This window comes from Leucoraja erinacea, chromosome 18 (assembly GCF_028641065.1).
Source record: "Leucoraja erinacea ecotype New England chromosome 18, Leri_hhj_1, whole genome shotgun sequence".
Lineage (NCBI taxonomy): Eukaryota > Metazoa > Chordata > Chondrichthyes > Rajiformes > Rajidae > Leucoraja > Leucoraja erinaceus.
The window spans coordinates 30,323,593-30,341,440 of record NC_073394.1 but is presented as its reverse complement, the minus strand read 5'-3'; the positions used below and the strand labels follow the sequence as shown (position 1 = coordinate 30,341,440).

At 43.9% G+C, this 17,848-nt stretch overlaps 1 protein-coding gene across 6 annotated transcripts in view; it reads left to right on the top strand.

Moving 5' to 3' along the window:
- mdka (midkine a) overlaps positions 1–17,848 on the top strand; it is a 62,387-nt gene that overhangs the window by 38,318 nt on the left and 6,221 nt on the right. For 5 of the 6 annotated variants that reach the window (XM_055649724.1, XM_055649723.1, XM_055649720.1 and 2 more), the window contains exons 2-3: positions 13,905–13,993; positions 17,638–17,805. In XM_055649724.1, coding sequence (XP_055505699.1) covers positions 13,906–13,993; positions 17,638–17,805 — 256 coding nt within the window. In that variant the 5' untranslated portion in view covers position 13,905. Of the gene's footprint in view, positions 1–9,268; positions 9,304–13,904; positions 13,994–17,637; positions 17,806–17,848 lie in introns of those variants that run through there. The other variant, XM_055649721.1, reaches the window with a different exon arrangement.

Genomic DNA, 17,848 nt, shown 5'->3' with positions numbered 1-17,848 from the left:
TAAAGCTTTACCGAGGGCTAGCAAGGATGTGTATAACGGTGGAATAGCCAGCCTTTCTTCTGGACTTGTTCCCTGGTGAAGTTGTTGCATTCTGACTCCATGTGGACAGCATCCATAGTGACGTGGGAACAACTCTTCATTCACTAGGAAGGGTAGGTGAATGGGACCCTGGTGATGCAAGTAGCAGAAAGACCAGCTCTGCAGTTGCCCGTCGCATTTGCCTCTTTTTCTTGACATGACTAGACAATAGGTGCAGGAGTAGGCCATTCGGCCATTTGAGCCAACAGCACCATTCAATGTGATCATAGCTGATCATCCACAAACAGTACCCTGTTCCTGTCTTCTCCCCGTATCCCCTGACTCCGCTATCTTTAAGAGCTCTATCTAACTGTTTCTTGAAAGCATCCAGAGAACCGGCCTCCACCACCTTCTGAGGCAGAGAATTCCGCAGACTCTCAACTCTATGTGTGAAAAAGTGTTTCCTCATCTCCGTTCTAAATGGCTTACCCTTTATTGTTAACGGTGGCCCCTGGTTCTGGAATCCACCAACATCGGTAACATGATTCCTGCCTCTAGCATGTCCAAACCCTTAATAATCTTGTATGTTTCAATAAGATCCCCTCACATCCTTCTAAATTCCAGAGTATACAAGCCCTGCCGCTCCATTCTGCCAACATATGACAGTCCCGTCATCCCGGGAATTAACCTGGTGAACCTACGCTGCACTCCCTCAATAGCAAGAATGTCCTTCCTCAAATTTGGAGACCAAAACTGCACACAATACTTCAGGTGTGGTCTCAATAGGACCCTGTACAACTGCAGACGGACCTCTTTGCTCCTATACTCAACTCCTCTTGTTGTGAAGGCCAACATGCCATTCGCTTTCTTCATTGCATGCTGTACCTGCATGCTTACTTTCAGTGACTGATGAACAAGGACCCCCCAGATCCCGTTGTACTACTCCTTTTCCCAATGTGACACCATTTAGATAGTATTCTGCCTTCTTGTTTTTGCCACCAAAGTGGATAACCTCACATGTATCCACATTAAACTGCATCTGCCCACTCACTCATCCTGTCCAAGTCACCCTGCATACTCATAACATCCTCCTCCCAGTTCACACTGCCACCCAGCTTTGCGTCATCTGCAAATTTGCTAATGCTACTTTTAATCCATCTAGATCACTAATGTACATTGTAAATAGCTGTGGTCCCAGCACCGAGTCTTGCGGTACCCCACTAGTCACTGCCTGCCATTGTGAAAGGGACCCTTTAATCCCTACTCTTTGTTTCTGGTCTGTCAACCAATTATCTATTGTGGGAAGCATCTCAATGCTGTAACCAGGCTGATGTTTTCGGTGATCAATTGAAATTTACAGCATGGAAATAAACCCTATGTCCACTGAACCCACACCGGCCATTGATAGCCTATTCACACTATAGTTTTGGGAACAGCTCCATCCAAGACTGCAAGAAACTGCAGAGAATTGTGGGCGCAGCCCAGACCATCCATCTATATTGACTCCATCTACACTTGTGGAGTTCTAAAATCCATGTCCAGATTTAGGGACGATTTCTTCCCAGCTGTTATCAGACAATTGAAGCATCCTATCACCAACTAAAGAGTGGACTTGACCTATAATCTAGCTCACCAGAGACCCTCAGACGATCTTTAATCGGACTTTACAGGAATTTATCATGCACTAAACATTATTCCCTTGTTCCTGTATCTGTACATTGTGGACAATTTGATTGTAATCATATATAGTCTTTCCGCTGACTGGATAGCATGCCAAAAAAGGTTTTAACTATACCTCGGTACACATGACATTAAACAAAACTAAAATAAAACACTAGTTCTATATTGTCCCACTTTTGCATCCATTTACAGAGGCATACTAACCTACAGACCCGCACGTCTTTGCGATGTCGGAGGAAACCATAGTACCCAGAGAAAACCCACGTGGTCTTAGTGACAACATGCAAACTCCACACAGACAGCACGTGAGGTCTGGATCGAGCCTGGGTCTCTGGCGCTTTGAGCAGAATTACTGTGCATCAAAGCAGCCTCACTTCAACCTGACCCTGTTTCAAATTTGTTTCTTAAAATGGCAAATCAATTTGTCTTTGATCAGTAACTAGACTTTCTATAGAATGTAGCCAGATTCCTCTCCAGTTCCTCAAATTGGCTTCAATGTACCCTATTGACTTTTCCATTTATCTCTCACCGGTGTTAAATGGTTTTGTTTATTGTTCGTTCTAGTGCAATGTTCCTCAAACACATACACAGGCTGTCGATCGATGCCAAGTGCCTTTGGTTCTCTTCTTTTAAGCACCTAACCTTCTCGCTCAGCTGGCAGTAGCTGTCGTATTGTATACTTGGCCATGTCGCAACTTTGCAGGTGGCTCTGACTCCGTTCCGCTGAGTCAAATGATGACGGGGGTGCAGAAGTTGGATTTTTCCCCAGTTGAAGTTTCCCTGCAATGTTTATGTTCAGCCAATTCTTCATCTCGTGTTGGTTCTGTGTGCAGCAGTTTTATATGAAGTCTCTCGCCTCTCTTCAGATTTAATTTAGTGCCAAAAACAGCAGATTTTGCTTCATTCATACAAGGGATGAAGGCTTCTTGGGCTGAGCAAGCTATTAATTTCCCATCCCTAATTGCTCTTGAGAAGGAGGCCTTTTGGGCAGCACTGATACATAGCGGTAGAGTTGCTGCCTTCCAACGCCAGAGACTCTGGTTCGATCCACAGCTATGTGATTGACAGCGAACTGGTGCTGCAAATCCAACAGTCTCATAACCGCCATAATAAAGCGGAGTAAAGAATAAAACCAAGCAGACTTCCTGGCTTCAACCCAGGCACCAAATCTGGGTGCGGCAACGAGCAATGTTGGTCTCAGAGTAGTCGACCAGGCAAAGACCTCCCGGTGACCAGAGAGAGAGCTATTCCCAAGGCTAGTCGAGCAACAGCCTGACATAGTTGTATCTGCAGCATCAGACTTTACAGATCCCCCCCCCCCCCCCCCCCCCCCCCCCCAAATCCAAGGGTACATTCTCCCTCACTGGCTGGTGAAGTCCACCAGAGGGAATCCTGTATTGATCCGGTCCTCAATATTGATTCAAGATCAACAAAGCCTCATAGAATCGGGTCACGTTTAGGTCAAGGAAAACCTATCCTGATGGCCGCCTGCTCCCTGAGCTGGTGGACGAATTAGTGCTCCTTCACTTTGAACAAGCTCTGAAAGTAGCAAAGGTGTGGCAGTTACTATGGGTAGAAGACTTCATTGCCCATCACTAAGAATGACTTGGTGGCATCACCACTGACTGAGTCATGAGGGACATTGACCCGCAATAAGGTCTACCATGACCTTCATGGTGCAATGAAGTTCCTAAAACATTCCCAGCTTGTGAGTATTAAGAGCCACACCTGGTGATGGACAATGAAGTCCTCCATGCTACTGAAGTCCTCCATGCTACGAGTGAACCAGAACGAGGCACAGATTTACCCGAGCTCATTCTCACCAATCTACCCATAGCAGATACATTTGTTCTTGATGTCATTCATGGAAGTGGCCAACCCATAGGTCTTGTGCAGACCTGAGGACATCCTCCATGGTGCTGTATGTGTGAGGTAGCATGAACATTATCACCAGCAGAAATGAACCTCACTACCATCTGTAATCTCATAGCCCTGTATATAGCCCTTGGTTCTCTAATTACATTCAAGTAAGGGGATGAACCTGGTTCAATTAGGAGTGCAGGGAGCATTTCTGGGACCTAGTAATGAGATGCCCATCTTATGGAACAGCAACACAGAAATTCATATGCAGTACAGACTGCATGCAATACGCCAAGCAAAGTAATCCCAGTACCAATGGATTAAATCAAAGGTTTGCAGTCCTGCCATTCTAATAATGGTGGATGAATAAAGAGTTGCAAGGAGGCAGAAGTTCCTAAAACATTCCCAGCTTGTGAGTATTAAAGGCAAGACTGAATCATTCCCAGTCATGTTTAACTAGATGTGTCAAATAGATGAACAACATCCTGAGATTACTGACATCACAGAAACAAATCTTCAGGCATTTTGATCCACTTCGGGTGACATCAGGAAATGGCTGGGAGTGAGTGTTGGATACAGCAGAGACTTTCGGACCTGACAACATCCCAGCTGTGGTACTGAAGACGTGCACTCCAGGGCTAAGCTGTTACGGTTTTGGCATTTGAATGACAGTACTGAAAATTGCCCAGGTGTATCCCATTCAGTCTGGCTACAAACCCTCCAATCCATTCTCAAATCAGCAGCAAAATGGAGAAAGGTGACGTTTGCAGTTCTTTAACAGTAGAATAACTCACCTGTTCAATTTGGTTTTCACTAGGAGCACTGTGCTCATATCTCAGCCTTGACACAATGTGGACAGAAGTGGTGAGTTGAAGAGGTGAGGTGAACATGAGTGTACTTGATATGAAGGTGTTATATCAAGGCATTAAGGCATTGATATGAAGGCATTAAGGGGAAAACACTCCAGTGCTTGGATTCATTGCTTCCTTTGCGTTTTATTTTTTGGAAGTCAATCCTCTCAGTTCCTGGACACCACTGCAGATGCTCCTCGGAGCAGTGACCTCCTTCCAACTATCTGTAGCTGCTTCATCAATGACCTTTTTATCATACGGTCAGAAGTGGGGATATTCGCTGATAAATCCAGTGTTCAATTCTATTTGCATCTACTCAGAAAATGAAAAGAAATTGGACTTGCACACAGCAAGACCTGGATAATATTTCCCTGTTAGGCTGGTGCTTTAGTGTAGTGTTGAGGGGGTGCTTCATTGTCAGATTTGCCACATTCAGGATTTAAGATTTAAATGAAGGTTAATCTGGGGAATCTAAAAGTTCCACTCCAGTATAGAAAACTGTATCTTTCTGGGAACTTCATCAAAAACTGACCATTGGGTTATTAATAATTAGCTATTTTATTTAAGCTTTCAGTCCACAAATTGGGTGCTCCTTTTTGCCTGAATTACATATGAGATGTGTCGCGTGGCTATGAATTGATTTTGGATGTTCTAAGGAGATGAAAGGTGTAAAGTAGGTGTGAGTTCATCACTTCAGTCCTGTCCTGTACAATGTTGTATTCACTGTTGTAATCTGTGGAGCTGAAATAGAACTTGCCCCAGAAATATTTACAATAAAACACCATTGACACATTTGACTTTAAGTTGATATTCTCCCAACAATTTTAGTTTGCGTAGATGGCTGAGATGACCTGCACTCATCCACGTGATACTGATAAGATGCAGGGCACATAGTGGGCCGAACAACTTTTTTTCCCTTCGTCCCACCTGCCTGCACTCGTACCATAACCCTCCATTCCCTTCTCATCCATATGCCTATCCAATTTATTTTTAAATGATACCAATGAACCTGCCTCATCACTTCCACTGGAAGCTCATTCCACACCGCTACCACTCTCTGAGAAAGGGTCCCCCCATTACCCCTAAACTTCTGTCCCTTAATTCTGAAGTATGTTTTGTTTGAATTTCCTATTCTCAAAGGGAAAAGCTTGTCCACATCAGTCTATCCCTGTGAATTTTAAAGACCTCTATCAAGTCCCCCCCTAACCTTCTTCGCTCCAGAGAATAAAGAAACCTAACTTATTCAACCTATCTCTGTAACTTAGTTGGAAGCCCAGGCAACATTCTAGTAAATCTCCTCTGTACTCTCTCTATGTGATGATGTGAGAATGATGTGAGAAATACTGAGGTACTAATTTATCCAATGCATAAATTATTTCATTGAGAGCTTGTGATCCTAGCAATTCTTTTTTTAAGAAGGAACTGCAGATGCTGGAAAATCGAAGGTATACAAAAATTCTGGAGAAACTCAGTGGGTGCAGCAGCATCTATGGAGCGAAGGAAATAGGTAACGTTTCGGGCCGAAACTGACGTTACCTATTTCCTTCGCTCCAGAGATGCTGCTGCACCCGCTGAGTTTCTCCAGCATTTTTGTGTATCTAGCAATTCTTTGCCTAGTTTCTGTTCATCCCACACACAGCACATTTGTTACCTCGGGGAATAATGAGTGCTGGATTTAAGTGTTGCTCCCCAGTCACGCCTCCTGGGTTTTCGGCTGGTTCTCCAGGCTTATTTGAAGGTGAACAGAACAATAATGTTAACCTTTACTGTCACTAAACATGAAAATCACTAATTTAAATGTGAACAATAGCCTAAAGGCAAGATGATGGTCTTGCTAGTGACACCTGAATTTGCAGCAATCCCTTGATGTTCTGATTTTTGCCTTCAGCTAAAAACACTCACTGCTCTTCTTGAGGCCACTAAATGGTGAATTAAACTGAAAGCCTTGACCTGCCCACAGCTCCCATGCCATATACTTCAGACTGCATGCGAGTGCATCATAGTCATAGAAAGATACAGCATGGAAACGGGCCCTTTGGTCTACACTGACCTGCAATCACCCATTTACACTGATTCTGCATTGTCATGTTTCTAGGACCATGTGTTCTGGCAGAGTTGCATCCAACTGTCTGCCAGTTTCGAGAGGCATCCAATCTTTGTGTACTAGTGTAAAATGGGAATTAATAATTCCATGACCTAGAGTCATACAGCCAGCGGCGGACTGGGTTTAAAATATTGGTTGCCAGGAAACAAAGGGGCAAAGCGTGGAAACGGGTCCTTTGGCCCAACTTGCCCGTGCCGACCAACGTGCTCCATCTACTCTAGTCCCACGTGCTCGTTTTTGGCCAACATCCCTCTAAACCTACCCTATCCATGTACCTATCTAAATGTTTCTTAAATGTTGTGATAGCCAGTGGCTCAGTTATCTCCTCCAGCAACTTGTTCGATACACCAACCACCACTTGTATAAAAAATGGTTACCCCTCGGGTTGCCATTAAATCTTTCCCATCTCACCGTAAACCTATGTCCTCTGGTTCTCGATTCTCCTATCTGGGCAAAGAATCTGCGATTACCCGATCAATTCCTCTCATGATTTTGTACACCTCTATGAGATCACCCTTCATCCTGCTCAACATCTCCCAACAGCTCAGACCCTTGAGTCCTGGCTTAAGGCCCTCCCCAGATTGTCTTGCTGCCTTTTTGCTTGCAGACAAATGATAGATTTCATGTGGTCCCTCAAACAGAGAGGGGCTGAAGAAATTGAAATAAAAACTCTGCAGGTGTGAGAAATCTGAAATTTGCGGGAACTACCCATTAGTTCAGGCCATTCTGATGAAGGATCTTCAATCTATCTCCACTGATATTAACGGACTGCTGAGTAGCTCCAATGCTTTCCTTTCTTACTAAAGGGAATAAAAACATACTGCCCACCCAGAAAAGCAGCTAGCAATAGGTAATTTGAAAAAATTCAACACCAATTCTGATATTTTTTATTGAATACAGGCACTATGGGATATAGAACCAAGGGGCTAACCTGACTTGGAGACACAAGAAACTGTAAATACTGGAATCTTGAGCATAGAACTAACTGCCAGAAGAACTTGGTGGGTCAGGTAGCATCTATGGAGGGAATAGGCCAGACAAATGTTTTGACTTGGGACTTCCGAATAAGGGTTCTGACCCGAATTGTTCATCTCGCCATTTCACTCCACAGATGCTGACTGGCCTACTGAGTTAATTAGCAGTTAATAATCTTTTGGATGAAATGAGTTGGCAAATTGGGCTGAAATAAATTATTAGACAAATTCCAAAGTTCCCAGACACCGTGATATTAACCTCGGAGTGGATGTCAGTATGTCATGAGAGAGAGAAACTGGCCCTTTGCCCCCCCCACCCCCCATGTTCTACCGTTCATCTACATGACTTTGCAATGTGGGAGGAAACCAGAGCATCCAGAGAAAACCCCCAAGGTCACAGGAAGAACAGACCAACTCCAAATAGTCAGCACCTGAGGTCAGGATTGAACCTTGGTCCCTGGAGCTGTGGGGCAGCAGATCACTTAGCTGTGGCACCCTGCCACGAGGCATTCTAACTATGGCATTTACAATATAAGTGTGCCTGGACTTGAAGATGGACAAAAAATGCTGGAGTAACTCAGCAGGTACAGGCGGCATCTCTAGAGAAAAGGAATTGGTGATGGTACACAAAAATCCTGGAGAAACTCAGCGGGTGCAGCAGCATCTATGGAGTGAAGGAAATTGGCAGCATTCCGGGCCGAACCGCTTCTTCAGACTGATAGGAATAGGTGATGTTTTGGGTCGGAAGAAGGGTTCCGGCTCGAAGACCGTTCTTCAGACTGAGCTGTGAATTGTTTCCCAAGAAATGTGTCGAGGTTCGGTCTGTATAAATGATAATGAAGGTGTTAAAACCTTATGATTTGTTTACAGAAATTAAGAATAGCTACAGACACCTCATTTAAATCCATGCCTTGTTCCCTGAAGATATGTATCCCAGCTGTTTTCTGCCGCGGGAGCTGCTTGTGGTGGGTGATTATACTTTATCTCAGCTCTGTAAAATATCTCAGAGCCCCAGATGTACTAGTGTTTGAACGCCAATCCAGATGGGACACCCAGGCAAACAATGGGTCGCTGCTTATTGAAGCTTAAAGATAATCTTGCAGCGGGATTATCCACAGGCACTTTTCCAAAGACTAATCCAGGACATTGAGCTTCAGGCGAAAGCCTACATTTTTACCATGTCCTCGGAAGGTAGAAGAAAGCCTTTGGCCAGAATTATGGTGTGATGAAGGAATGGAGATGAGGAAGAACTAATAACAATGCAAATGCTAACATCTGTTTGAATAATTGATTCCGTACACAATTTTATTCGTAATTTCTGATGGCAGAATGGCCTGGACCAGTCAAGCATAGAGTTGGCACTCAAGTACTGGCGTGATGGAAATTCTCAGGGGCATCAACTTGTGATGAAGGTTTGGAGGTAGTGCCTGGCACACAGATACATTGGATGAAAGACGAGGATGCAGATCCTTTATGGTGAAGGGCTGGAGGGAGAGGCTTGACCTGAACCCCACAGGGTGAAGGACACCACTTTGTCCTCTGTCTTTCCATATTCGTCCTTGCCCTCTCATTGACCATCTTTTAATGGCGTTAATTAAAATATTAATTAAAACTGAATTTCATTTTTGAAAAAATCATTAAAAACTGATTCGGAAACCTCAACGAGACAGGTTTTCATTACAGTTGATCTCATTTCAGGTATTTTCATACTGCAAACATAGAGTTGGGACAACAGAATTCCTGGCAATAATGTGAGGCATGTATCTGCCAAATAAGGGGCACAAAGTGAGCTGGGAATGTGCACATATTTGCAAAAGTCAGTGCTCACCTTTTTTTTAAATCAATATACAGCTGTTTTGGAGTTGACCAAATTATATTGTGTATAATCCATATCAATTTTTAAGCCTTGTGCTATTAAATGATTGCACTCAAACCATGCTGGTGTTGGTCTATTAATGTCATGTGTACCGAGATAGAGAGATTCTTTGTTTTGCGTGCCATCCAGGTGAAATGCACCAACCATGAATACAATCAAACAATGCCTGAGTACTGCAGGTAGTGATAAAAGAGAAAGGAAACTGTGCAGAATATATTGTCACAGCTGCAGAGAAATTTCAGGTTTAAAAAAAAAAGTGCACGGGCCACAATGAGGTAGATTGGGAATTCATCGTTGGCTTCAGAGAGGTCCGTTCATGAGTCAACAACAGCACGGAAGAAACTATTCTTGAACCTGGTGGTACGTGCGATCAAGTGTCTAATGGGAATTAGGAAATGACGGGGTGTGAGTGGTCCTGGATTACTTTGACTACTTTCTCGCGGTAGCGTGATGTATAAATGGGGGGGAGGCTGGTTTACCTGAGGTATGGATGGGGCTGCATTCACAACTCTCTGCAATTTCTTGCAGCCTTGAGTAGAGCAGTTGCCATACCAAGCAGTGATGCATGTAGATAGGATGAATTCTAAGGTGCGGCTGTAGAAATTGGTAAGAGTCATTGGAGATGCTGAATTTGCTTAGTTTTCTGATGTAGAGACATCGTGTGCTTTCTTGACCATAGCTTCAATGTGGTTGGCAGGCCAAATGATTGGTTATATTTACATCTAGAAGCTTGCCGCTCACAACCATCTTCATTTCAGTCCTGCTGATGCATATTGGGGTAACTAAAAGTAAAGATGGTGCTCGATGAATCCCAAAATTAATTTGATACCACATCTTGCAGGCAGTCAATGTAAACTATAGTGTCAGCATTTCAAGAGTTAATATCCAGTTGCTTCACAGAGAATAGGAGCATTAATGGTAAGGTGATTATTCTCATTAAATGTCTCTTATGTCCAACGTCTTGTGCTGTGTGTTAAAAATGTGCACCAATAGTGGACATGGTGCAGTATTTGCAAAATGATGATCATTGAACCCAGAAGTGGGGCTGGATCCTCACTGCCTCGGGTAATCCTATTCATGGTGGATTTTGCTTTTTGGCCCTGAAATTCCAGCCATTCGGGTATTTCAAAGCATTCAGTTCGAACAAGAACTGAACTCATTTGTGCCTGAGGTCAGAAACTACTCACAGGTGAAAGTTCGGAAGTCACAGCTGCTGAGTATTTTGCTGCAAGGCAGGACTGAGCACAGAGAATGTGAAAAAAAGTGGCTTGGAGGAAGGAGAGGCAGAGGTGATGGAGAGGGAGAAGCCAAGGAAATTAGGTTCCATTTTACTAAGACAAGACTGATTCAGCAGATACTATGTGGTGTCGAAGCCGAGGAATTTAGATTCAATTGTACTAAGACTAGACTGATCCAGCAGGTTATATGTTGTGTAAATGCCTGGAGTGCAGATGTATTGATGATATCTCTCGCTTAATAGATTAATGCCGAACCTGGGATTGGCAAGAACTTGGAACTTGTCTACCTTAGGATGGTAATTGTTCTCTTGAGTCTTGATGTTATCACTCTCGGGGGTAGCCTTGTGTACTGATAACATTTCACAGTGCCCATAATTCATAATAATCCACGGAAAAGGGGAGGTAGAAGAGAAAGAAAGGCAGTGGGGCGCTGTAGGCACTGCAGGTGACTGCCTCGGGTAATCCTATTCATGGTAATCCATTCACAGCCCAAAGTGGTTCACGTTCGATTCAGACCTTCAGTGTTGTCTGTATAGATTCAAACTTTGGTTTCATGTGACTATGTAGATTTGGCCCCAGTGCTCTGGTTTCTGCCCACATCGCAAAAGACATACGGGCTGTGAGGTTAATTGGCTGCTGTGAATTGCCCCTAGCGCGGGTGTGTGATAAGGACAGTCAGCGTGTGTTAGCTGGCTTTGTGAGCGGTCGGGTTGCAGGGAAATAATCCGGAGAATGGAACTCATGAGGTTGTTCTGTTCCGAGAGCCAGCACAGACTCGGTGGGCTGAGTGGCCACATTCTCTTTTCGTAAGCAAATATGACAAAGACGCATTTAGATTTCTCAACTACAGAATGTCCAAAAATGCTGCAGCCAGCAAAGTGTTTAGTTGAAGTGTTGATAATGTTGAAAGAAAGGAGCCACAGCAATTAATGTACAATTAATTACAAAACGCAGAGTTTAGATTGTTGATATCGGATGCCTTTAAAAGTGCCTGTGTTTTTAGTAGAAAAATGGATCTTAAATGTTCAGAAGAAATCTTCCCAATACCCCTCTGCCCATCCCCCTCAACCTTTCCCATATGTTCATGATTTCTGGAAGAAAGTAACTTGTCAGTGTTCCCTTGTTCATTAACATGATTGAATGCTGCATGTTTGTTTTCAAAAAATACTGTCTGTTGCCTTTGGGACATCCAGCTGGCGACCATTAAATGATTAGAACCATTGCATACGGAGTGATGCAGGCTGGAACACAGTGCGGTAAATAGTCTACTCTTTCAGTCTGCAAATCCAGGATTGGCTGGTGCCAACCGATCGTGCACCTGGAATCTGGGTTAACAACGGTGGCTTGTTCAGGATTGACATGCTGGGGGCAATCCTGGCAGAGCTGTTACATACTTCATTAAGCCCATCGGTAACTTCTATTGAATAACTGCCCTTCATGTCTGCAAAGCACTATTCATATCAGCTTCAGTCCAAAGCTTCAGATGGGCTGACTTTGAAATGATTTTGCTTCCTATGCCTGTTGTCAATGATTCCCAGGTGCTTCGGAACAATCAGGGCAGTGAATGGGTGAAGCCTCACAGAAGGCAATTGTTAGATGGTTTAATCCTGGTTCTCTGCACTTGACCATTTATTGATGAAAGTGTGTTCAGTTTTGTAGAGAAAGACTATTGTGTCCTGCAGTTGGTTCTAATTCAGGCACAATGATCCCAATGGAATATTTTCCTCTTTGCAAAGTTGGGGGAATTTATTCATTTAATTTTGCTCAAAGAGGCCAAATTTGTTTTACATGCAAGAGAAATGGCAAGCTCTATTGTGGAGCCTATAGTTTAGGTGACTACATAGATTACTATTGATTCAGATTACATGTGGCTGTAGAGTAATAAGCTCATTGTCAGTATCAGCTCTTTTATCGATGAATTTATTAGACAGTTTACACGATGAGGGTACAAGTCAGTTGATAAATTTACACACAATTCCTTGATAGACTTCGCCCAAGGAAATTAATTGACAATTAAAATTGCTCCAACCTGTATTTAAACTAACCAGCCCAACTAGAGAAAAACAGACTTTTTTAAATTTCTAAACTGATTTTTAGAAAGTTATCAATGAAATACTCCTTGGCAAACTGATGGTTAGTTGAAATGTAGGCTGGTTTTCTCTTGTTGACCTAGTTAGTACAGTCAGGTTTTCATTAAATAACACAATTATGGTTGTTATTTAATTTCCTCAATTAATCTTTGGCCCTGAAGGGGAAGAGGGGATAAATTTGCACAACGTCACCAGTCAACCAAAGGAGGAATAAAGTTGTCTATATATAAGTTTCAAGGAACAAAGGACTGTCGATGGGAGAATCACAAATTATTTGATATTACAGTATTTCATAACAAGAGGAGTTGAGTATAGGAGCAAAGAGGTCCTTCTGCAGTTGTATAGGGCCCTAGTGAGACCACTGGAGTATTGTGTGCAGTTTTGGTCCCCTAATTTGAGGAAGGACATTCTTGCTATTGATGGAGTGCAGTGTAGGTTTACAAGGTTAATTCCCGGGATGGCGGAACTGGCATATGCTGAGAGAATGGAGTGGCTGGGCTTGTATCTGGAGTTTAGAAGGATGAGAGGGTATCTTATTGAAACATATAAGATTGTTAAGGGTTTGGACACGCTAGAGGCAAGAAACATGTTCTCGATGTTGGCGGAGCCCAGAACATGATAAAGTGATTGATGCAATCAGTACAAAATGGGTTAAGTTTGCACTGTTCGCGATTCAACAATATTTTTAACAAGTTTAAGTGACTTTCTCCTTTGTCTGCCTACCTTGGTGTTTACTTTGTGGGTAAGTTTTCTGTGGCCCTTTAAGAAGCCATTGTTGAAGATGTCTGAACAGCAACAACAGGGGCAAGATGTTAATTCTTCGTTTTAAACAGTTTGGTGGCAATCCTGTACCTAGAGCCATCGCGGAATTCTCTGCCACAGAGGTAGTTGAGGCCAGTTCATTGGCTGTATTTAAGAGGGAGTTAGATGTGGCCCTTGTGGCTAAAGGGATCAGAGGGTATGGGGAGAAGGCAGGTACAGGATACTGAGTTGGATGATCAGCCATGATCATATGGAATGGCGGTGCAGACTCGAAGGGCCGAATTGCCTACTCCTGCACCTATTTTCTATGTTTCTATGTATCTATCGTCCACTTTGAGGTGCTGAGAGTTTGGGCTCTTGGTCTTCGTCTGCGTGAGCTGCGTTGTGTTAGACAACTTTGGATAAATGAATCCATTGGGAAATGATGCAGGGTTGTTGTGTTTCTTCCCAGGATGCAGCCCCGTGTCCTTTTCTCGCTGGTCTTCATGCTGATGCTCGTCCTGATGACAGGAAGCTCGGATGCTGGAAGGACCAAGAAAGGTGAGTGCAGCACAGCAGAACCATTGGGTTCTTTCTTGTGTTAACACAAAGTACAGGCAACAATCCCAGTTTTACCTGAAGAGAATTTGTTGACCTGAAGAGAATTTCTGATGAAAAACATTGCCCCTCGGGTCCATTTCAAAATCTTTCCTCTCATCTTAAACCTATGACTCCTAGATTTAGGTTCCCATGCCCTGGGGAAAGGGACTGTGGCTGTTTACCTTGTGTATGTCCCACATGATTTTATGTATCTCTATAAGGTCAAAGGACATTGTTACTTCAGTCTCTTATGACCACAATGTGTGCCCCATTCAGCCAGTGAGACAAGGCAGCCAAGTGCACCAGCAATGAATGAAGACTGGCTAATAACCAGTGAACGTAGCTATATCTTAGCTGATAGAAGGATCGGAAGGCAATTGAGGGAAAATGTTTTCACCAAACGAGTCAAGAACTTGCTGCCTATAAAGGTCATGGAGGCAGAACATCCATGTCACAGTTAAAATATACTTGGCGAAACAGTTGGGAGTTAAAAGCCACATGCTATAGTGAAGTAGAAAATGGAAGTGGCCAAAATGGTTCAATTTCTGTCATGCATGGACATGATGGGCTCAATGGCCCCATTTGTGCTGTAAAGCACCATCTTCCTATGATTGTCACTAATTCAGTTTTGGGACTGGGCATCACCGACGAGGCCAGCATTTGTTGTTGTCCATCCATAAATTGGCTTTGGGATGGGGGGGGGGGTGGGGGGTAGAGGGGGTGGGGGGGGGGGGGGGGGGGGGGGGGGTGAGCTGCCCCCTTGAATGCTGCAGGTATTTACAGTACTACTAGCATTTATTACTCGCCTCTGGAGCTGGAAAAGTTAAACAGCTTATCAGTCCAAGAACTTGCACTTCCTTAGCATCCGGGTTCATTCAGAAATTCAACTTCATCACCTTCATCAACCACCACTTATTCAATGTGTTCAAATCAAAAAGAAAGGACTTCCATTTCCCAAAACGTGGCAATTCTTCATTAACCACGAACCTCATCTTTAAATAGCACGCTCCTTATGCATTCAAACATTTATCTACATATAATGCCAAATAAACTGACCCATAATTCCTTGGTTCTAGCTTATTATCTTCATTAAAAAATTAGCCACAAAGGTTTTCTCCATTCATTGTTAATAATTTCCAATGAAAATAGGTTCAGGTTAGGATCGAACCTAGGTCTCTGGCATTGTGAATAGCACAACCAGATCGGTCCGAGTTACTGCTTGTTAAGACCAAAGTTGGACCCTTGAAGACTGAAAAAGGTGAATGTATTATGGGGAACAAGGAAATGGCAGATGAGTTGAACAGGTACGTTGGTTCTGTCTTCACTAAGGAGGGCACAAACAATCTTCCTGAGGATCTGTGTTGACGGAGGAACTGAAGGAAATCCACATTAGGCAGGAAATGGTTTGGGTAGACTGATGGGACAGAAGGCTTATAATCCCCAGGGCCTGATCATCTGCATCCCAGGATAATTAAGGAAGTGGCTCTAGAAATTATGGACACAGTGATCATTTTCCAATGTTCTTTAGATTCAGGATCAGTTCCTGTGGATTGGAGGGTAGCTAATGTTATCCCACTTTTTGAGAAAGGTGGGAGAGGGAAAACAGGGAATTATAGACCAGTTAGCCTGACATCGGTGGTGGGGAAGCTGCTGGAGTCAATCATAAAAGATGAAATAGCTGCACATTTGGATAGCAGTAACAGGATTGGTCCGAGTCAGCAAGGATTTACGAAAGGGAAATCATGCTTGACTAATCTTCTGGAATTTTTTGAGGATGTAACTAGGAAAATGGACAAGGGAGAGCCAGTGGATGTAGTATACCTGGACTTTCAGAAAGCATTTGAAAGGTCCCACATAGGAAGTAGTGGGCAAATTAGTGGGCAAAATGAGGGCACATGGTATTGGGGGTAGAGTGATGACATGGATAGAAAATTGGTTGGCAGACAGGAAACAAAGAGTAGGGATTAACGGGTCCCTTTCAGAATGGCAGGCAGTGACTAGTGGGGTACCACAAGGCTCGGTGCTGGGACCACAGCTATTTACAATATACATCAATGATTTAGATGAAGGGATTCAAAGTAACATTAGCAAATTTGCAGATGACTCAAAGCTGGGTGGCAGTGTGAACTGTGAGGAGGATGCTATGAGAGTGCAGAGTGACTTGGGCAGATTGGGTGAGTGGGCAGATGCATGACAGATGCAGTTTAATGCGGATAAATGTGAGGTTATCCACTTTGGTGGCAAAAACAGGAAGGCAGATTATTAGATAAATGGTTTATTGTCATTCAGACCTTTCGGGAAAAATTCTGGGCAGTCAACATATAATTTACAAAAAAATCTAGGGAGTTCCCAAACACCTCCTCACTCAGTCAAAATCTTAAAGTCTGGCATGCCCTCTTTGTTCTCAGCTCTGCGCAGTGAAGGTTCAAAGCAAATGGCATGCCTCGCCACAGCTCAGGGCCTTCAGGTCTCCAAGGGGCCTCCGTTGAGCCTAGGGGCCGCAAAGAGCTGCTCCTTCTGCAGTCGGGTTATGCAGCGCCCAAGTGTGCCGAGGTCTCCGCTGCCGCTGTCGTATACAGTCCAGTGCAGTTTTGGGTCCCCTAATTGAAGGCAAATGGACATGTTGCCTATAACAAGGGGAGTTGAGTATCGCAGAGTAGGTTCACAAGATTAATTTTTGGTCCCCTAATTTGGGATGCTACTAGGGAGTGCAGCTGTCATAATTTCCGGGATGACTAGACTGTCATATGCTGAGAGAATGGAGTGGCTGGGCTTGTATACTCTGGAATTTAGAAGGATGGGAGGGATCTTATTGAAACTTATAAGATTATCAGGGTTTGGACATGGTAGAGGCAGGAAACATGTTCCTGATGTTGGGGGAGTCCAGAACCAGGGGTCACTGTTTAAGAAACAGTGGTAAGCCATTTAGAACTGAGTTGAAGAAACACTTTTTCACCCAAGAGTTGTGAGTCTGTGGAATTCTCTGCCTCAGAGGGCGGTGGAGGCCCGTTCTCTGGATACTTTCAAGAGAGAGCTTGATAGGGCTCTTAAAGATAATGGAGTCAGAAGATATGGGGAGTAGGCAGGAACAGGGTACTGATTGTGGATGATCAGCCATGATCACATTGAATGGCGGTGCTGGCTCATAGGGCCGAATGGCCTACTCTATTGTCCTATTCCTATTGTTTATTGTGAAGCAGCAGCCCCACCAGCTGTGTCTTTGTGCCACTTTTTTTTTATTGCTGTGCTGTTTTTATTGGAAGGATCTCTTGAGATAGGATGGATGATCTTCATCCCGAGTACCAACCAGCAGAAGAGGGAAGCTCTGGTGCAAAGACCCAAATAAAGAGCTTTGAACTATCAAGCATCCATAGACAGTAAACGGCTCGATTGTAATCATGTATTTGGGGTCTTTCCGCTGACTGGATAGCACGCAACAAAAGCTTTTCACTGTACCTTGTCCCACATGACAATAAGCTGAACTGAACTGAACCGGCAAGTCTCTTTTCAACCCCCTCCCCCCCCCCCCCCCCCCCCCCCCCCCCCCCTTCTCCTTACCCAAACCATAATCAATAGGCTGACTGTGCTGCTGTGTTGCATTTCAGAGAAAGGAAAGAAATCCAACTCTGCCTGCAAGGAGTGGGAGTGGGGAGCGTGCGAGCCAGCATCAGGTGACTGTGGCACTGGCCTGCGTGAGGGAACCTGCAAGGAGATCGATGACACCAAGACTGTGAAGTGCAAGGTGCCCTGTAACTGGAAGAAACAATTTGGAAGTAAGTTTTTTTGGGTTTTTTTTGAAACGCTGTGTCTCATTTT